The sequence below is a fragment of the Protopterus annectens genome, chromosome 7.part0 (assembly GCF_019279795.1).
Source record: "Protopterus annectens isolate FY-2018-M chromosome 7.part0, PAN1.0, whole genome shotgun sequence".
NCBI lineage: Eukaryota > Metazoa > Chordata > Ceratodontiformes > Protopteridae > Protopterus > Protopterus annectens.
The window spans coordinates 840,521,742-840,544,164 of NC_056739.1; the positions used below are offsets into that span (position 1 = coordinate 840,521,742).

Below are 22,423 nucleotides of genomic sequence, written 5' to 3' on the forward strand. Positions count from 1 at the left end.
TTTGCCAAAGGGATGACTATACACTTTTGGCGTTTAGCTTGAGGCCATGGCTCTGGCATCAGTTGTCTGTTTCTATGAGGCCCTTTTGGAGGATGCTTGTGTCGGCTGGAGTGTCGATTATGGCACCCAGTTTGCAGTCATCTGCAAACTTGGTCAGCCACAGTCCTTCCGTGTTGGCCTGTACCTCTGAGAAATATATACCGAACAAGAGAGGTCCCAGGACTGAGCCTTGTGGGATGCCACTTGTAACTGGTTTGGAGTCTGACATGGCTCCAGCAATTCTAACCATGTGGGTTCTGTCCTTGAGCCAGTTTGCAACCCATCTAGTGACATAGGGGTTTATATTTAAGCTGGTGAGCTTATCTATAATGCCCGAGTGGGGTATTGTATCGAAAGCTTTTGAGGTCCAGGTAGGCTGTGTGGACCACCTTCCCTGGTCAATGGCCTTAGTGACTGTTTCAAAGAAATCAACCAGGTTTAAGAGGCAGGATCTGCCCTTAAAGCCAAACTGGGTAGGATCCAGTGTCTGTAGGTCCCCAATATCTTTATTTATGAGGTCCATGATGATCCTTTCCATAGCTTTGCAGACCAAGCTAGTCAGGCTTATGGGGTGATAGTTTCCAGGATCCGTTGAGGCACCACCTTTGTGGAGAGGGACCACTGTTGCTGTACGCCACTCTTTGGGTACATATCCTGTAGTAAGGCTGAGATTGAACAGTAGTTTTATGTTTGGGTTTAGCTCTTCTTAGAGTTCATGTAGTACAGCCCAGGACACCGTCTGGTCCCATTGATGCTGTGTTTTTGCTTTGGAGAGGGCAGCTCTTACCTGAGCATCTGAGATGTCAGGGGGCAGCACTCTGCTGGGATAGATATTTGCCCTTTGGTGGGGAGGGTGGGGGTTTGCACTGAACCTGTCAGCTAGGATGCTGGCACTGCCTGTGGCTTTGGCGTATCCCTTGTCATTCTGGACCAATTCTGCGCACATCTGGGAATTCCCCCCCAGGTTCCTAACATAACTAAAGAAAGCCTTCTGATTATCCTTAGTGTCCTGTGCAATTCTTCTCTCAAGCTGGCCTTAGACGATTTTATGAGTGCCCATAGTTTTTGCTAATACTGATCAGAGATGCCTTCCCTTTTTGGGATTTTGCTCTATCATTTAGTAGCTTCCCCCTTCTATTGTATAGTTTGTTTATGGCTGGGGTCCACCAGACAGGACGCCTGCCTTTGGAGGATTGGGACTTGGTTTTATTTGGGATTGCATGATCCATGCATTCCTGAAGGTGTTCATAGAATGCGTTTATAAAGGATTCTGCGGTCTGGGCCATATTTTCCACAGGCCCGCGGGCTTTGAAGGATTCCACCTCAGTTTTGAGGAGTGTGAAATTTGCATTAGAGAAGTTTTTCACTGTGGTTTTCAGGGCAGGGGGTGGAGTCGGGATGTGAATATCCAGTGAGATTAGTTTATGGTCTGATCTTACCAATGAGGGATACAGTTCTGGTCTGGAGCATAGAGTCCCCATGTTGGTGATGATCAGGTCCAGTATGTTTTCCCCTCTTGTGGGAGTGGTAACAAGTTGTTCCATAGCATTTGAGTTTATAAATTCTAGGAACCTTTGGTCTAGGGTGTTGGAGCTAGAGTAATATTCCCAGTCTATGTTTGGGTAGTTGAAGTCGCCCAGTATAATGGTGTTTGGAGAGACATTCATATTTTCCAGTGTTCTCAGGAAGGCCGAGTGGGGTTCCTGGGTTTGGGAGTGTGGTCTGTAGCAGGCTATAAACTGGAAGGCAGTTTTACCCACTGTTAGTTGCACATGGATAGTCTCTGATGCTTCATGCTGTGCGACCAACCTGGAGGTGTGGGTATCTTTGACAAATATTGATACTCCCCCCTCCTTTTGTGGTTCGGTCCAAGTTTTGGGGCCGAAAAGCATGGTATGAGGTATAACCTGGTAGTGCTGGGGTGCTCTCGGGAGCCTTGAACCAGGTTTCTGTTACTGCACAGATATCGATGTTCTCCACTCTAAGGAGAGTTTTGAGTGCATGCATCTTGAGGTTTAGACTTCTGGCATTGAGTAGCATTACTCTTTGTTTCTTATCCCATGTGATACCTATGGAGGTGGGTTTGTCTTTTGAGCCTTGCCTAAAAAAGGCACTATGGGGGTAGCAAGAGCCTTTGCCAATATCCAAAAGCCCAGGGGTGACAGGTGCAAGCCGTCCCTAGCGAAGCATCGTGGCTTGTCGAGCATGTCATCCCAGGATGACAGGCATTGGATCCCCTTTGAATGACACCAATACTTAAGCCAATTGTTAAAATTGATCATCTTGTCTTTATATTGTGGCATCATTCTTGGTGAGAGTAAGATGCTACTCAAGGTCAGGGTCATACCGGCCTGGGCTACATGCTCAGAGAGCTCCTCTATGTCTCTTTTCATGTAGTCCAGGGAGGTACGTCTCAGGTCATTCACGCCAGCATGGACAATGACTGTGTCTGTAAAAGCTGTTGTGTGCAGTTAGTACTTGGTGGAGGATGGGGTAAGAAGTCAGAGAGAGGTATGCAGCTCTGGGGTAGAGTAAGTTGTGATGGAGAGTTAGTGGAGAAGTAATTAGACAGAGGTAAAGAAAAAGTAACAGTAATATTGATAATAGTATCAATGAAATAGAAGTTAAAAATATTTGTAATTTGTTCAGGAGGTTTGTCAGGGTGAGGGTAGGGGCTGGGTTTTCTGCCTTGGTGCAGGAGATTATTGACAGAGGAACATAAAGCTTTAGGATTATTTTTTCTGAGTTTTAGTTATTTCAGGAAGTAGTGTTGTTTATCTTTGGATATCAGTTTTTTAGCTTGGTTACAAAGCTGTTTATACTGTAATAGGTCAAAAGTATTATTAGTCTTCAGCCACAGTTTCCACGTTTTGTCCCTATTGATCATGATTTCTTTGGTGGCTTTAGTTAGTCAGGGAGCATGGTTAGTTTAGGGTCTTTTCATTCTAGCTGGGATTAGGCTATCTAGTATATTTAAAAAAATGTGTTATTAAAGAAGACCAGAGCATCATCTAAATGAAGGGTATTGAGACTAAGCCAGTCAATGCTTTGCAGAAAATTATTAAAAGAATTAGGATTGAATTTTGAAAGATTTTGCACTGGTTTGATATTATAATGGTTTTGGGGTGGGGAAGACAGGCTCTAATAGTATATGCTGGGATGTGGTCACTAATGGAGTTGGGCATGGTTCCGGAGGAATTTAGAAGGATTGGATACAAGATTCCAGTCTAGTACAGATTCTCCTTCTGATCTATTTTTATATTGGGTAGTGGTATTGATAAGTTGTGTAAAGTGGAGGATGCCTGTTTGGTGGAGATGGGAGCCCAGTCAACATTTACATCACCGAGGATAATTGTTTCATTTTTATAGTGTTGGAAGTCCAAGCTCTGTCTTCAAGAGTAGGAATATTATTACCAGGTGGAACATATAGAGCAATAATACAATTTTTTTAGAACAGTTAAGCTCCAGGATGGAGATAAGGATTTCTGCATTATGGAACTGTGGGATGTGGTCTTTTAACTGACATATGTTGAAGGAATTATGGTATATAATGGCCACGCCACCTCCTTTTTTATTTAGTCTATCTGCTCCAAGTCTAAAGTTAAAATAAATATTTATGGTAAAAAAGTTCATGCGAGGTAAACTATATATCTGAGAAACATTACATAATTACAAACTCTGCATAAGGCAGAATGCTACTTAATCTGAAAAAGTTAAACTGAAAGTGAAATACATATAAGGAACAACAGGTAGAAAACACACTGCCAACTGCCTAGTTATCACAGGTACACGAAGAACTGCTAAAAGAAACACAAAAGATTCTTTATGAAACTCCATAGTTAGCCATGACAGAAAAAAAGAATATCAAAGTTGATACTGACATAGAAATGCAGTTTCTGAAAGACCAAGGGGTTGACCTGATTATCAGTAAGGAATGTTGTTGGTGATGACTGTTACAGAGAATCTGGAATAAAATAAAACAATACAACAAAGCAAGTGCAAGAGCGTTTAGGACGTTGCTGTCTGCGATCTTAAAAATGAGGGATACCTGACATTGCTATATATAACAATAGTCTGCAATTCGAAATCTGCACTGCTCTCAACCTCTTACTTCCATAATAAGGGTAAAACCAAGCATAACCATTTACAAAACAATGAATCAGGAATACGTTGTAAATACTGGAACGTGTCACTTAGAAATGTCATCATTCAAATTAATGACATTAACATGCATGCAACTTATAAAAAAGGAACCTGTGGCTGTGTGATGCCTGGATAAAACAGTCGTCATTTTATTACAAAAAAAGAAACAACACGACAAATTTTAAAGCTAAAATGTAACCAATTACAGATTGCTCAAAAATACTAAATGCAACGATATCTATCATGTAGATTCATTATGCGTTGTAAACATGTAAGTGAATACCGTTTTGTTTGAAAACTCGAGCTGTATTTTCCTCAGTCTTTAAACTGTTTTACTGTATTTCATGCCCATTTTTTTCTAAATCTGACCTCATTGCTGTTTTATTGTACACATTTTATTCTTGTTCTTCACGGCTATTCTGGGCTGTGAACTAAACTGGGTCCAGTATAGATCACTCCACCATCTCTATCCTTATCAAAAACTTGAATAATAACCTTCCTAACACTACTTTGAGCGCATTCACAATATTCCAATTACCCGACATGAGCTTTTGTTCCAAGTTACCATTATTTCATACTAATGTCAGTGCTCCCCCCCCAACAAAAAAAAATTCCACAGCGAATGTCACACACTTACCTTTGCAGACTTACCAACACTTGCCATTTTAAATACTTCTATTACAATAAGGTGTAAGCATGTCCATCTAAACTCAATGTGAATAGTGTACCACAGAGAAAAATGTTCCGGTTAGAAACACACTGCATTATACGAGGCAGGTTTTAATTCCCACTTGTGTCGGAATATATATTTTTCTTCAGCTTCGTAATAAATGTCAAGTTTGTTCATCTAATGTAAAAATGTAGGCTGCCAAAATGGGAATAACATATTCTTCATCCACGAAACGGAAGTTAATTTAAATTCATGTTTTCTTTCTTTGGGACTGTTGTAGCTAGTCGGAAATCTTACAGAGGCTACAGTTAGGAAGGTGGCGTCGTAGCAAGCGCGGAGTTTGGATTAAGTTAAAAGCTAAAGTCAGTAAAACATTTGTGAAATAATAAACACTCACAAACAGCCCTGAAATTAGTTTATCTTCTATAAATGGATAGGTACGTGTTGTTTGTTGCTTGGCATCGGAAAGCTGAGGCTTCAAAGTCTGAATACTTTCCAGGTAAGAGTGTTTATACTTCTAATCTAAGATAAATCGTTACCCGGAGGTGTAAACATTGGCTGTAGATGTGTCAGTATTGAAGTGACACCCACGCCCCGACCCATATGCAAGAATGGGAAAAAGGAGTTGTGGATGGATGGATGAATGATAAATCGGGGTTTATAACGCATGCTTAATAGTGCAACAAAATAAAGAGAAGGCTTAAGAATGGTCTATAAGCCTGCGAGCTATCGTTACATCACATATCTTGACATATCAGAGGACCATGTTTCGTTATTTCTGCAAAACTTTAATGGTGCCGGGTTCTCCTTCTTGCCAGGACCCAGTATATAGAATAGAATACTGGGCTTATGAGGGCACGTCAAGATCGGGGGAGGAAGAGAGAGAAAAGGAAACCAGGACTTTCTGTGCATTTTGGATTTTTTACAGCACGGCACCGACAGATAAACACTTCAGCGGTCATCATAGCTGCTGTTACCCCCCCCCCCAAAAAAAAAAAAAAGAATAACCTAGTAACATCTGTAAGCATAGCTCTCAACCAGTCAGAGACAAATCCAAAAATAATCAGTGACACTTTTAAAAGTATTACTTCTATTAACTTAATGTGAATTACTAAACAGTCTCTGAAGTAAAGAAGTCTATAACTCTATTGTCATTATTTATTAAGTATAATTCACTACATCTTCCCCAAAAGTCACCAATTTTACGAGGGATTAACAGGGACAGGGCTAAAATTTGAGTAAAAACCAGGGATAGTTGAGCGGTATGTCTGTAAGGATGAATTGTGAAAAGATGAAAAATGATGTCAGTAATTTGCTAGACATTTAGGCTGCTCCCAGCTCAGTCTCCTACAGACTGTTGAGGGGTGCTCTGTGATACCCTTCATATAAGGAAGGCATCCTTGGATCTCACTGGGATGGAACTGCTGCACATCCACAAAAGAAGAAGCACCAGAAATACCCTATCTTAGAACTTGAACCTTCCTTGTGACATAAGTAGGATATCTTGGAGGGAGTGGTATATGTCTCAGAAAACACCCCTTCTCTGGAACAGGCTTCTCATGTATGTGAAGTAGAGTTCTTCCCTAACCCAAGTTTAAGCATAATTTGGACCAGTGGATGGAAACTCGAAAATTCACCACACTCTGGCAGCTGTGTCCATAATGGACAGAGGTAGCCTGTAAATGCTTGACCACTCAAACCCTGGCCTATACATATCCCGTAGAATAAGATTAATTAATAAGAAACAGAAAAAGAGAAATTAATAAGAAATAAGAATAAAATCAATTAATAAGAAACTGGGATCCCTTTACAGAATCGAACCCTTTCTTACTCCAGTAGCTAGGTCTGCTATAGCTAGAACTCACCTTTTATCCACTCTGCTCTACGCCGCTCCCATTTATACTAATATCTCAAAAAACAACCTCAAGAAACTAACAACTTCCTATAATAATATTGCTAGATTTGCTACAGGCTCTCCTTTCAGAACACATCACTGCCTTAATCTTAAACAATTAAACTGGCTAGAATTCCTTAACCAGCTTCAATTTTGCCAGCTCACAATAGCTCATAAGACCCTGTATCAACCTAGCAACACTCCTATACTCTCTAGCCTCATCACACCTTATAACAATCTCAAAAATCTATGTTCCTCAAACAAACTGCTGATTAATACTACTAAATCCAACAACTCAGCAGGTGACTCCTTATTCTCCAACTCTGTAGGAAAACTACGGAATCAACTTCCTTCCGATATCACAGCTCAGACCTCTCTTTTTCTTTTTAAAAAACAACTAAAACCATATCTCAATAATCACTGGCTATGCTCCTGTACTAACCCTGACTAATTCTGCCCCCATCCCCACTTACTCTTCTCACCCTTCCTTCATTTACTACCTATTACAAATTAACAATATATCCTGTAGTACACAAATTTTATGTATATAAGTAAAAGTTATCTCTGTACCTTAAAGAACTGGATTACTATTATACAGTATTAGTTAAAACTTTTGTATTATCTTATATTTTCTTTGATTTCTTTGACAACACTGTGCAACTTCTATTCTTTTAGCATATATTTACTCTGTACAATTACATGGAACTTTTCTCCCCGGGCCTCTACTGGAAATGGACTTGCATCCAGTTAGACTAGCCCAGTCAACAAATGTAAACTGTAAATGAAAATGCAGTATACTTTAACCAACTTAAGAGTAGGTTAGAATTGAAAAAAAAAACTTTTATTTCTTCTATTTTTTATATTCTTTTAAGAATTTCTTTAGCTAACATGTTATGCTAAAATTATACTGCTTTTATGGTACAATCATTGCTGTATAAAATTGTTTTGATGTTATTCTCTATTAAATTGTAAGTTTTTTCCTTGGAGCTTTTCTCCCCGGGCCTCTACTGAAAATGGACATATATTCAGTTAGACTAGCCCGGTCAACAAATGTAAAATAAATAAATAAATAAGTGTAAGGCCCTTAAACTTGTCAGATACATTTAGGATGTATGGCTAAGCTTAAAAAGGCCCCTGTAGTTGTTAGCCTAGTGTACCCCAATGAATCATAGCAAATCATATGAAGTTATCCTTACTACCCCCAAAAGCTACTGCTCTCCTTTGAGCACACCTCAGATGTTGTTTTATAAGGAAAATGAAAAAAAAAAATAATGGTCACGAATGCATTTCAGCAAGTTACTAGAGATTTATACTGCCCCCTTAACAAATGGTATGAAATCATTTAGCAGGATTCATAGAAATGTCCTTCAGTTTCAGTGGCACAGCAGGTAGCACACTCCATTTTGGTGCATAAAGGTGTGGGTTCTGTTCCCACACCAGGTAGATGGATCACTGATACTACACTCTGAGTTTGTTGTCCTTTGGAAGAGATGTTATAAATGAGGATCCTGTCTACTTGTGACCCTCCCCCCATGGCAACTTTGTACTCCTTTGACATTACATTTTGAGGAGAGTGAAAGAAAAAAACATAGCTAAATTAATTAATTTCAACTTTGCTCTGATGTACACAAAGAATCTGCTAATTACTGATTTGCTTTCATCCACAGACTGCCCCCAAAATCAATTGATACTTCTATTGATCACCAGGAAATAGTAGAAGTAATGGATATAGTAATATCTTTAAGCTTGTTGCTGTAGCCCACCACCACAATCACTGTAATAAAAACAAGGAACTGGAAAGCTGCTGTGGTTAGTGTATACTGTTACTACCACCCATGTTACCATTTTTTTTTGGCTTGCACCTGTGTGCTAAAAAAGAAACAGAGCTATGACAAAGAGGGAAAATTCAGAAGATGTGAAGAGTGCAGCAGGTTCTTAACAGAGCCCTACTTATTTTAGTGTGTTAGCAAATAACATATGTTAGCTGCCTGAAAATGCAGCAGCTAAATAAAATGTTTCTCGGTTCTAAGTAGTTTGTATCAGTGCTCATAATACTTCCAGTGGCTTAAGCTGATGTTTGCAGCAGTCATATAAAATGTGACAGTTGCACAAGCAGCAGCTAAATTAACAGCATTGGAACACAAAGCATAGACAGAATAGGTTTACAGACAAAATATGCTCAGAAAATCTACAAAGCTAGAGAGGGGTGAGAAGCTCAAAGGAGTTAAAAAAACATAATTGTGGAATACTGTTTAAATATGTTAATCTCAAATTCATTGCTACTTTGAACCAGTTATGTAGGCAGGCTTCAATGAATACATTTTTCTGAACAATTTTCAGAAATGTGGAAAATAGAGCTGCCACTTTTGAATCAGTTACGTAGTCAGAAACAAATGAGTACATTTTTCTAAAAAACAGTCAAACGTAAGACACAGAGCTGCTGCTTTAAACTAATTATGTAAGTAGGCATAAATGAATACACTTTTCTGAACAGCATTCAGAAACATGGGACACAAAGCAGTGAAAATCAACTCCATCAATTCTACGCTGTAACTGTAAAACATGCTTATGGATATAATTCATCTTTAAAAATTATGCAGTAGAACATTTGAATACCATATATTTGTGAAATGTGCAAGTGATGACATTTAAAAATAACAGGCCAGATTCAATAAATCCTACACTGTGTACATATGTATTCAAGAACATCCCTACCATATTTTTTGTGCTTTCTAGTCACTCGTAAAGATTTCAGTAGGTGTACATGTAGACAACACCTTGTGGTAACTTTTATGAATCCCTGTCAATATTTGAATCTGCAAGAAAGTCGGTAGGAAAACTAAAATTATGAGGAAGAAGGAGTGAGTTTTGCCTGTGTTGTCTGTTCACTCAGAAGAGTGTACACTTAGTTTTGGTGTTATTGAATCCTGGGGAACATTGTTGCAGAGCTAGGTTGGAGTATAGTTCCCAATGAATCGGGGACAAATCCAGAAAGAATCCGGGACACTTTTAAAATATTAGTTCTATTAACGTGAGACGTTGACAGAATGAGAGGATGTGAATTAATATACATTTTCTGACGTAAAAAGTCTGTAACTCGTAATTATTGTTAAGTGTAATTCACCACCTTTTCTCCAAAATTCACCAGTTTTAGGAGGGATTAAGAGGGACATAACTAAAATTTGAGTAAAAATCAGGGATGCACCTAAAAATCTGGGACATTTGAGAAGTATGGGTGGTGGTTACAATGCATGTGCATACCTTCATATATGCTGGCTGCCTTTTGAGTTTAGAATACACATTTCTGGCTGCTCCCCTGCTTTAAACTTGACTTCAGCTAGACTGGACACTCATTTTTTTTTAAATCTGGCAAGCAAATGGATATATGCATCATGGAGTCCCAGAGCTGCAGCTTGACCAGCTGATGTTCTTGACTATTTCCTCACAGTGCCACTGAGTCAATGCATTTTGTGTCCTGCCACTACTACTTTCTGTATATCTTATCTGCCATTCCTACTGCTGCCATGAAACTGTCTCTTGTTAGCTTCTGTTGCCTTCACAAAAGATCACAGCTTGAAAAACTTCACAGATGCTCTCCAAACAAATCCCAGATCTTTTGTTTATTCTGCAGCATACCACTATGTTTTATATTTTAAATCGCAACTTGTCCACTGGCTGGCTAGATCACAGTTGGAGATATCTAAACTGATATCTGATGGAGAAGAAAGCCTGCTATATTAAACATAGCACTGGACTACTGTGCAATATATGTGACAACATTGAAAAAGGGGAGGTGTGTCCCTTAGCAGTTCTGACTGAAGTAAACTCATCTAACATTTAAGGGAAACTCTTTCCCTAATAATAAGCTACCAAATCTTAACACCCTCCTCACTGCATTAGATTGGATTCCCCTTATTGCCATGTCTGAACCCACATCTAGTTTAGAATTTTTGAACACAAAATTGACCACAATTCAGGATACACTGTACCCCCTTACAAAAAAGAAGGCTTAGATCAATCACAGTGTTGCTCATGGCGTTCATTGGATATTATAAACAAAATTAAAGCCCAGAGATTCAACTTGGAAGAACTGAAAAAGGAACCCCAACAATACAGAGCTACACAAAACCTCTCTGAGTTTAAGGAAAAAAACAAGAATTTCAATGAATACTGCAAAAGCCCTGTACCTTACCTAGAAATGGGAAGCAAACTAGTCTAGACCCAATCAGTTTTTGTGAGAAATAAAGTACTGAACAGAAACATTAAATACATCTTCAGCTACCAAGGATGACCCAATAGTATTGAAGCACTCCACCTTTGCTAATGATTATGTTCACTTTTCAAGACTACGGTAACTAGGATAACTAAAGCTTTTCCAGCAGTTCACTCTTCCACCAGTGAAGAACAAGAAGCTTCATCTCCTGAGCTATACTCTACCTGTTATGCAGCAACTTTTCACCTGTCTGAAATTTCTGTAAAACAGACCAAGTCCCCATTTCTCAAACTGAACAATTCAGGATCTAAATCCAGCAATCTTATAGGTTCATAGGTGTCATCCAACATTCCTAAGGTTTTTTGTTGAAACAAATCCCTAAACCCCTTACACATATTTGTTCTCTCTCTCTCTCTCTCTCTGTCTCTCTCTGTCTCTCTCTCTGTCTCTCTCTCTCTCTCTCTCTCTCTCACACCTTTGGCACTGTTTCACCAGCATTCAAGCACATAGTTATAATTCACTTTACCTAATGGGCTGAAGGATTATAAACCTATTTTTACCCGGTGCCCTATTACCAAAATATGTGAAAAATTTGTATGCAAGGAACTACTTAAGCACATTAACAGTTATGGCCCGTTATGTGATGCACAGCATGACTTTTGCAATGCCTTAGTACCTTTATTGCCCTGGTAATGGCCACTGATGCAATTTATTGCAACCTGAATCAGGGACTTTTTACTGCAGGTCTCTTTATTGGCATGACGAGCTTTTGAAACAGTTATCTATACTCTTGTTTTCAAACTATTTGCTGGTTTTGCAGCTATCTAATATACAGAACCTTTCAATTCAATAGCAATGTCTCATCCTCTACTGCAATAGCAATGTCTCATCCTCTACTGCTGGTAAACTTGATACTGATGTACTGCAAGGGTATGTGCAAGGTCGTCTTTCTCTCTCTCTCCGTTAATGGTATCCTCCTAGAATTACCAAATCTTAATAATGTATCTTGATGATAAAGCATGCTTCTGCAATCCAATATTAGCCACTCCCACCTGCAAACCAATGCAATCCAATATTACCCACTCCCACCTGCAAACCAAGTCAGAGGACAATTTCACCTGGTTGTGCACTTGGTCCACTACTAACAAACTACATATTAAACCTAAGAAAACAAATGTGATGGTCTTTGCCCTAGCCAAGAAATTGCCCACTGTTCTTCCCGTTCTGATAACCGATCTTAATTTGAGCATAATACCTGATATCACTGAACAGAAGTACCTAGGCCTAATACTCGGCCCTACTCTTTCCTTTACCACATGTACAGATTTTGTAACTAATAAGGTCTCCGCTCAGTTAAAACTATGTTACAAGATCAGTCACCTCCTTTCACCCACTGCTAAAAATATTTTAATACCCAAACTCGAATATGACCTTTCTTTTCTTGTTAAGCATTTAGGCCACAATATTCGCCGAATGCAGACCACTGAGAGTAAAATTTGCAGATTCAGTCTATTGGCAGACCTCCAGATGTATCATTGTAATTTGCCAAAAATTTCCAAATGGTTTTCGGTGTCTTATAGGGCCAATTTTCTTCTAACTAATTTACAACATGCTAAAATATGCTCATTGTCTCCCTTTATGAGTGGAACTACTTTTACAAGACATCCCTTGTATAGCCAGAAGTACACAGGACAGTTGTTTCACTCCAGTATGCCCTCCATTTAAAACTGCTGTAGGTGAGTGAGCCTCCTCTAGACTGGGACCTGCAACCTGGAACCACCTTGCCTACAGACATCAGAATTCTACAAACCGTTAAAAGCTTCAGAGATGCACTTAAAGAACATCTCTTTACTGAATCTACCTGCAACTGGTACCATGACAATAGCTAGGTAATTTATCATCCCATATCAGGAATAATAGAATACATTTTAATAAACTTTTCTCTACTTATTTTGCATTTTGTATACAAATGGTTCACATGTATATAGGAGTTTATATGTATGACTGCACTGTATTTTATGCATACCCTGGCTTGCCTGTTGTGTTGTGTGTGTGTGTAATATATATCTTTTTTTTTTGTTTCCCCTCAGTGTACTCTGACTGGATCATCTGCATTCAGTCTTACTATGTTCCAGCACACTATTTTGCTTCTCTTGTTCTTCTGAATTTTGCTATGTATTAATTTTGTATATAATATTGTTGATCGAAAGACAGTAATATATTTTCTGCTCTGTGAACTTGGGTTGTGGCTGAAAAGGGTTAAATCACTAGTCCACTTACCTGATGAACAAATAGCAGACATTTTATGTATTTATTTATTTACAGGTTAAGTGGTGATGACTGTACCCAAGGGTGAGAGAGTGGTGACTGGAGCAGATTTCAGTGGGCATGTTGGTGAAGGGAACAGAGGGGATGAGGAAGTGATGGGTAGGTATGGTGTTAAACAAAGGAATGCAGAAGGTCAGATGGTAGTGGATTTTGTGAAAAGGATGGACATGACTATGGTGAATACATATTTTTAACAAGAGGGAGGAGCATAGGGTGATGCACAAGAGTGGAGTAAGATGCACACAGGTAGATTATATCTTATGTAGGAGGGGCAGTTTGAAGGAGATTGGAGACTGTTAAGTGGTGACTGAGGAAAGTGTAGCTAGGCAGCATAGGATGGTGGTTTGTAGGATGATGTTGGTGATCAAGAAGAGGAGGAGGAGTGTGAGGGCAGCACCAAGGATCAAATGGTGGAAATTGAAAAAGGGTAATTGTGAGGTGGAGTTTAGGGATGAGTTAGACAGGCACTGGGTGGCAGTGAAGAGTTACCAAATAGCTGGGTAACTAGTAAGGGAGATGTCTAGAAAGGTGCTTGGTATGACGTCTGGACAGAGGAAGGATGACAAGTAGACATGGTGGTGGAATGAGGAAGTACAGGAGAGTATACAGAGAAAGAGGTTGGCAAAGAAGAAGTGAGATTGTCGGAGAGATGAAGAAAATAGACAGGAGTATAAGGAGATGAGGTGCATGGCAAAGAGAGAGGTGGCGAAGGCTAAGGATAAAGCATATGAAGATCTGTATGAAAGGTTGGATACTAAGAATGGAGAAAAAGACCTGTACCAATTGGCTAGACAGAGAGACCGAGCTAGGAAAGATGTGCAGCAGGTAAAGGTGATAAAGGATAATGAGGGAAACATACACGCGAGGAGAGTGTGTTGAGGAGATGGAAAGAGTGCTTTGAGGGGTTGATGAATGAAGCAAATGAGAGGGAGAGAAGGTTGGATGATGTGGGGGTAGTGAAGCATGAAGTACTATGGATTAGCAAGGAGGACGTAAGGATAGCTATAAAGAGGATGAAGAATGGAAAGGCTGTTGGTCCAGATGACTTCCCCTTGGAAGCATGGAGGTGTTTAGGTGAAATGGCAGTGGAGTTTTTATCCAGATTGTTTAATGAAATCTTGGAAAGTGAGAAGCTGCCTGAGGAATGGAGAAGAAGTTTTTTGGTACCAATTTTTAAAAATAAGGGTGATGTGCAGAGCTGTAGTAACTACAGAGGGATTAAATTGATCAGTCACAGCATGAAGTTATGGGAAAGAGTAGTGGAAGCTAGGTTAAGAAGGGACGTGATGGTTAATGATCAGCAGTATGGTTTCATGCTGGGAAAGAGCACTACAGATGCGATGTTTGCTCTGACAGTGTTGCTGGAGAAGTACAGAGAAGGTCAGAAGGAGTTGTATTGTGTTTTTGTAGACTTAGAGAAAGCATATGACAGGGTGCCTAGAGAGGAGTTGTGGTATTGTATGAGGAAGTTGAGAGTGTCAGAGAAGTATGCAAGAGTGGTATAGGATATGTACGAGGGTAGTGTGACAGTGGTGAGGTCAGCGTTGGGAGTGACGGATGCATTTAAGGTGGAGGTGGGATTGCATCAAGGATCAGCTCTGAGCCCTTTCTTATTTGCAGTGGTGATGGACAGGTTGACAGATTAAATCAGACAGGAGGCCCTGTGGACTATGATGTTTGCAGATGACATTGTGATATGTAGTGAGAGTAGGGACCAGGTTGAGGAGACCCTGGAGAGGTGGAGATATGCTTTAGAGAGGCGAGGAATGAAGGTCAGCAGGGCTAAAACAGAATATATGTGTGTAAATGTGAGGGAGGGTAGAGGAATGGTGAGGATGCAAGGAGTAGAGGTGGTGAAGGTGGATGAGTTTAAATACTTGGGATGAATAGTTCAGAGTAATGGGGTGGAAGAGAGGTGAACAAGAGAGTACAGGCAGGATGGAGTGGGGGGAGAAGAGTGTCAGGAGTGATTTGTGATAGACAAGTACCAGTAAGAATGAAAGGGAAGGTCTACAAGAGGGTAGTGAGACCAGCTATGTTATATGGGTTGGAGACAGTGGCATTGACATCTCAGATGCTCAGGTAAGAGCCGCCCTCTCCAAAGCAAAAAAACACAGCATCAGTGGGACCAGACGGTGTCCTGGGCTGCGTCCTACATGAACTCCAAGAAGAGCTAAACCCAAACATAAAACTACTGTTCAATCTCAGCCTTACTACAGGATATGTACCCAACACTCTATGACAAGTGTTGCGTATGTTGTGCCTTATGGGCTGTGGTTGAGTGGCACACTGAGTTTGTGGGCTGTCATTTGAGTTGTGTTGGGGGGGTGGAGGTTGCTTGCGTTTCTGCTTTGGAGGTCTCTGTTGCTTGGGCAGATTTTTATTGAGAGCCTCCGTGAATGTAGGTGTGCTTTTTGTGTTTCTGTGTGTCTGTTTTGGTGGTGTAGGTTTTGAGAGACTATATGATGTGTGTGGTGTGATGCAAGTGTTTACCTTCTCCTCTTGACTGTCTAGTCCAGTCTTGGGTGAAGAGAGCTTTGCTTCCAGTTTTTCTATATCTACTACCTATTACAAATTAACAATATATTCTATAGTACACAAATATGTACACTCACAGGTTGTAGTGTTGGTTGGTAGGAGGAGAGGGTTGTCTGTGTACATGAGGCAATTGCTGCATTGCCCCAAGATGCCCAGTGGTGGTCCACACAGCCTACCTGGACCTCGCAAAAGCCTTCGATGCAATACCCCATTCGGGCATTATAGATAAGCTCACCAGCTTAAATATAAACCCCTATGTCACTAGATGGATTGCAAACTGGCTCAAGGACAGAACCCACATGGTTAGAATTGCTGGAGCTATGTCAGACTCCAAACCAGTTACAAGTGGTGTCCCACAAGGCTCAGTTCTGGGACCTCTCTTGTTCGGTATATTTTTCTTGGAGGTACAGGCCAACACGGAAGGACTGTGGCTGACCAAGTTCGCAGATGACTGCAAACTGGGCGCCATAATCGACAATCCAGCCAACACAAGCATCCTCCAAAAGGGCCTCATAGAAATGGACAACTGGTGCCAGAGCCATGGCCTCAAGCTAAATGCCAAAAAGTGTATCGTCATCCCCTTTGGCAAAAACAAAGTGCCCACAAATTACCACATAGGTGGTAATCCATTAAGTACAGAAGAAATAATTAGGGACCTGGGGACCCAAGTTGATAGCAATCTCTCATTTGACAACCACGTGGCCAAAGTGGTTAGAAAAACATTTTATATAGCCCACCTAATCATGAAGGGATTCACATCTAGATCAGAGGAGGTCATCGTGCCTCTTTACTCATCCCTCGTCAGGCCCATAATTGAGTACAATGCCCCTTTTGGGATGTACCTTACCAGACACCTGCAGCAACTGGAAAGACCCCAAAAGTACCTCACCAAGAGTATCAAAGGGCTCAGACAGATGCCATATGCTGTCCGGTTAAAGAAACTCCAGCTCTACTCCGTGGCATACCGCCTGTTCAGAGGCGATCTGTGCCTGACGTATAAAGCCATGTCCAATCCGGAATTAATGGACATGCTGCACCTCAGAAAATCCAAATCCCATCGAGCTATGCGCTTGAGAGACTTGAACCTCAGCACTGAAATAAATAGGACATGCTGGAGGGACAGATTCATAACCCAGGGGCTCCTTTCACTCTGGAATAAAATCCCAGTCCAGGTTAGGCAGAGTCCCTCATTGACTCTCTTCAAGAGGAATCTTGATGAGTGGATGGGAGTTCGTAGGTTTACCCCGGGTATCACTTCTGTGTCACTGTTAGACAGAGGCACAGCATACTAACCTCGAAAAAGGGCATAGCAAAATAAATTTAAAATGGGTAGCGAAAGCCAAACACATTCTGGCTAGGCTTATAAATGCCCTAGGGCAGATAGTTCATAGGTTCATACTAGGCTATCACATTAACAGTATGCCTTAAGAGCTGACCCTGTTGTTTGAGATTTGGGAATTTTATGTGGACAGTGACCTAACTTTTGACCAACATGTGTCTGTAATTGTAAGAAAGTCCTTCTGTATTGCACAGCTTATAAACAAAGGGATTGTGCCTAGATCTAGTAAGTAAAGGATGCCATTGTCCCCATTACTCAGCCCTCATTAGGTTATTTATTGAATGTAATGCTCCCTTTGACATGTACCTGTCCATACACATGCAACAACTGGAGCACCCACAGAGAAACTTAGTAAAAGGATGCAAGGCCTAAACAACAAGTCCTGCATGGACTGACTTGAAGCCCTGTCAGTATGTTCATTGTTCTACAGACTGCTAAAAGATTACCTGTATCTGACATATAAGGCATTCTCCAACCCATTACTGATGGATTTACTGCACATCAGCAAGTCAGATAGCATCAGAAATATTCTGTGTAGGGACATAAACCTCTTCTACAGTATCAACAGAATGGTTTGGAGGGACAGTTATAGCTCACAGAGGATACTGCTGCTATGGAACAGACTCTCCATCCACATAAAACGTTTATCTCTGTCCATATTCAAGATCTGTGGATGGGAAACAAAAAAATTACCCCAGGACTGCCTCTATACTACTAATGGACAGAGGAAGCTTCTAAATGCTTTATCCCATGCATGGTTCCCTTCGAATTATCTATGGTATGATCCTAGTTTATTTTCATTAGGAGTAATATATAATTATTGACCATGGGATGGGTAAGGCCAGTCTATAACCAAAAGGGATAGGTTATTTTGAGTACAAAAAAGGAAATTGGGTAGGCTTAAAATTGTCTGTAAGGGCAGCTAGGCCTACTAATAACCTAAGAAGTTGTAATGAGAAACCTCTTCAATCACCCTAGAGAGAGGTTGTCAAGATAAGCAGTTCCTTGTTGGAGTATATAGAGACAAATACCGGAAAGCCATGAGAAATAGAATATGCTTTAACCAGACATTCGGGGGAAATAATTTAGTATACAAACTGCTGAAAAGAAGATACAAGAAGAATGGGTAAACAATAGTAAAGTGTACACAAATGGCACAGAAACTAGCTGAACTTTAAAATGGCTGACACAGAAGCAGCTAGAGGTGTACATCAGTACCAGAACAAACTGAGGGAAAGGATTGTAAATACTGTAGGAGAAAATGTCTCAGTACGTAGACTGGACTTTGTGATGTTAAAATAGGATTGTTGACACCATGTGTCCCTCCTAATTTGAGATGGAGAAAGCAGCCAAGTTCTATATTGATTAAACTGCAGATATACCAGCTAAAAGAGGAAATTCTTTTTGTTTTATGCAGGAAGGAAAATGCTATAATGGAGAGACAGGGGGTTTATGGATAATGACTTTTCTTTGAAAACACAAACCTACAGAAATTCTTTTCTTCCTTCCATAAGACTCTGCAGATAAGTTTGTCTTTGTTTCATGTCATTGCATCCTGCATTACCTAGTGTTCTATCCAGTTAGATTAAAAACCTACAAGGACCCTAGACAGACCCAAAATGAGTTGGAAAGGACTTACAAGATGGCACACTGATCAGCAATCTCAAGAGGGTGTGAAAAAGGAAACTGAGAAATAAGAGCCGGTGATGATGTCAGCTTAAGTAAAATTAATTTGCTGGCTAGTCAGTACAGTACCAACAAAGAAGAAATTTAGAGAACCTGAAAGAATATTAATCACAAAAAGGTGCAAAGAAAACACTGGCTGGGAAGAATCCTGCAGCTTTTCAGCAAAAAGCAGTTTAAGCTTCAATTTTGGTATGAAAGATGGCTTCCAGTAATTTAGAAGAAATAATAAATCAAATGTACTTAGATGTGATTAAAATAATTGAAACATTAAAGGAGAGTATCAGTTCAGAAGGCTGGAAATATCTGAGAAGCTTTAACTAGCTATTCAGGTGAATTGATAAAACTGCAAAAATAAGATATTGAAATAAAGACAAAGGCGGCTGAGTGTGAGACTTTTCAAGAAGAGCTTTTTCAGAAAATGGTAGACTTAGAACGCACACAGAGAAAAGTTTGAGAGTTTCTGCTGGACCAGAGAAAGTGGAAGAAACAGACTGTATTCTTTTTATGAAAGTACAAATAAGCAACTGGATTGGTTTCCCACAGCAGAATCTAATTGTGTTTTGTAAGTAAATATTTTTTCTTTAGTTTAATCTGCTTTGTTAAAAGAAGTAGGTATTAGGCTTTGGGGTCAAAGATAGCTTCATCTTCCCAAAGCTCCCATATGCTTGGCACCCTCATCACACTCTGAGAAGGTCCTGAATTAAAACTGCTCCATCCTTGGCAGATAAAAAGGTTTATTTTATTGTTTGCACTTCAGTTAACTGTTCAGAGTACCACTGCTTTATTTTTGCATTATTTGTTGATTTTGCACTTTAAATCATTTTAAAGGTCTCTAGTACTTTAAATTGCCTTGTTTTTAACATTGACTGGTTAAATTGTTCCTCATGGAATCCAACCACCCATGTTAACCTACATGGGTTCACCCAACTAATCACATCCCCCTCAAGGACTGACAAATGCTCTAAACGATAGTGTCCTAGACTGGATTCTAATTAATAACCCCCCTTTCTTCTCAAGTTGGTTGTCTTCCTGTTGGTCTGAGTGACCATCAGCTTACCTTTCTATCACGCAAAAAAAAAAACCCACGTCGTACAATCGGAAATAAAAAAAAGCCTTTAACCCAAATAATTTCATCTGTTCTCTAAAATGCTGCAACTGGCTTGCACTCGGACACCTACCCCTTGAAGAGGCTGTTAACTCCTTTAACACCACCTTCTTAGATATATTAAATTGTCAAGCACCCCCCAGAACCATTAGAGTGAAAACTAAATTCGTACCCTGGCTAAGCAAAGATTGTAGATCCTTACTTAAAGCAAGAGATAAGCCTGGGAACAGTTCCACAAATACAAAAATCAAAGCACTAGACAAACTTTCATTGAATTCAGAAACAAAGCTAAAAAACCTGTAAAACTGGATAAAATCAACTATTATCACAATAGACAAGAGAAACACCAGAATAACCCTCAAAAATTCTGGGCCGCTGTTAATATTCTTCTAGCAGGAAAAATAACTACCCACACCCCTACGACAACTGCTTCCTCTGACAGTATAGCAACCCAATTTAATAAATACTTTACTGATACTAACCACACCCTGGCAAATTCACAGAACCTTTCCAACAACTCTGTCCCTCTTGCTCCCCAGTCCAGCAGTACCTCACAAACCTGCCCCATTCGATTTTACACTACAACCAGTGTCTATTTATAACATAAGAAAACTACTCCGAAGACTTAAACCATGTACCTTAGCAGCTGACAGCCTCCCAGCTGACTTCCTGAAAATCACAGCAGATGCAATTGCTTACCCAGAAGTCGTACTCATAAACAGACCAGTATCTGAGGGCATAGTACCTATCATCTAAAAGATCTCCTACATTATTCCTTTACACAAAGAAGGCAATTCCACAAAATTTACTAATTATCGACCAGTTGCCATCCTGTCACCATTATCCAAAGTCCTAGAGACGGTCATCCATACTCAACTCATGGGCTTCCTTGACACACACAAATTATCAAATACACAACACGTTTTTTGTCCATTTCACAGCACCGCCACTGCTCTAATGGCATTTATTAATATAGTGAACCACCTTAGAAACCAAGGACAGTATGTATCTGCTATATTTATGGACCTGTCCAAGTCCTTTGATATGGTAAATCATACTGAATTAATCGATACGCTCTCCTCTATCACCTGGTTCCAGAGCTGTATCAGGACATCAACAGGCCATGCAGTGGCAACACCATCTTTCTACTCCTCTCCCTGCACCCTTAGGGGTCCCACAAGGCTCTATCCTTGGACCTCTACTCTCCTCTCTTTTCGCTAACCATCTTTACACTTCCACTCCTCATGCATCTGTTATACAATATGCAGATGACTCTACATTAGTATGCTCAGGTCCCACACTACAACATCTCAATTCCATTACCCAGGAATCTTTCCTATCTGCAGAAACATGGTTCACCATTCCAAACTCATGCTGAACCCCAACAAAACAAAACTCCTAGTCTTCCATCCCTCTAGATCTCCCCCATCCTTAACAACTTTTACTATAGAATCCAAAAACAAAATCTTCTTTACCCCAATAACTCGTACTAAACTACTTGACATAGAAATTGACAACAACTTGAAATTCGACATTCACATTGCTCAAACCATTAAAAAGGTTCATAAAAAAACTAGGTCTTCTTTACAGGCTTAAACAATTTCTAACTAGAGCCACAAAAGTTGCTACTACCTGTACACACCTCCTGTCAGCTCTCCTGTATGCCTCCCCAGTTCTGACCAACCTTTGTAAAACTGACCTAACTAAGCTGGAAACCTGCTACAATAAAATTGCCAAATTTACCACTGACTCCACACACAGGTTTCACCACTGTACTGCCCTTAAACAACTAAACTGGTTAGAACTTCCTCAACTCCTCCCCTTTAAACAACTAACCTTTGCCCACAAAATCCTTCATCAAGCTGATAAAGTCCCCACTCTCCAAAATCTTATACAACCATATTCCACTTCGAGAGTCCTCTGCTCCACTAACAAACTATTGCGGAACACCACAAAATCTAACAGCTCAGCTGGGTAATCACTCCTCTCAAACGTCATCCCTAAAATCTGGAATAAACAGTCAGCCTCCATTACCTCCAGCTCCTCCACAGCACAATTTAAAAAGGTACTCACAACACACTTGGCCAACTCCTGGCTTTGCACCTGTAACTCTTCAGGCTAAAACTAACCCTCTTTATAAGTAACCAGACACTGTTTGCTGACTTCTAACCTACTCTTATCCTTGAAATTACTTGTATTTTAACTCGCTCAAATTATGTTTACTGTTAATACCATTTCCTATGATAATGCTTCGACGTTTGTCCTTTATATAATATCATTGTGTAAATGCTATTGTAATGACCATGTAAGTTGTTAACGTCAACAATGTTTATATCTATTATGTGTTGTAAAGGAGCTTTTCTCATTTTCTCCCCGGGCATCTGCTGAAAAAGGACCAGTGTCCAGTTGGACTTTCCCGGTAAACAAATATAAAATAAATAAATAAAATTTAGATCAGCAGTTACCTC

At 40.0% G+C, this 22,423-nt stretch overlaps 2 protein-coding genes across 8 annotated transcripts in view; both read right to left on the reverse strand.

The window, feature by feature from the left end:
* Positions 1 to 5,091, reverse strand: part of MRPL13 (mitochondrial ribosomal protein L13) — a 506,205-nt gene extending 501,114 nt beyond the window's left edge. The window contains exon 1 of one of the 4 annotated variants that reach the window (XM_044077384.1): positions 4,820 to 5,091. In XM_044077384.1, coding sequence (XP_043933319.1) covers positions 4,820 to 4,846 — 27 coding nt within the window. In that variant the 5' untranslated portion in view covers positions 4,847 to 5,091. The remainder of the gene's footprint in view (positions 1 to 4,819) is intronic. The other 3 variants (XM_044077380.1, XM_044077382.1, XM_044077381.1) reach the window with 3 other exon arrangements.
* The window catches only part of BNIP2 (BCL2 interacting protein 2), a 2,487,402-nt gene that overhangs the window by 1,822,139 nt on the left and 642,840 nt on the right, over positions 1 to 22,423 (reverse strand). The window lies entirely within an intron of this gene.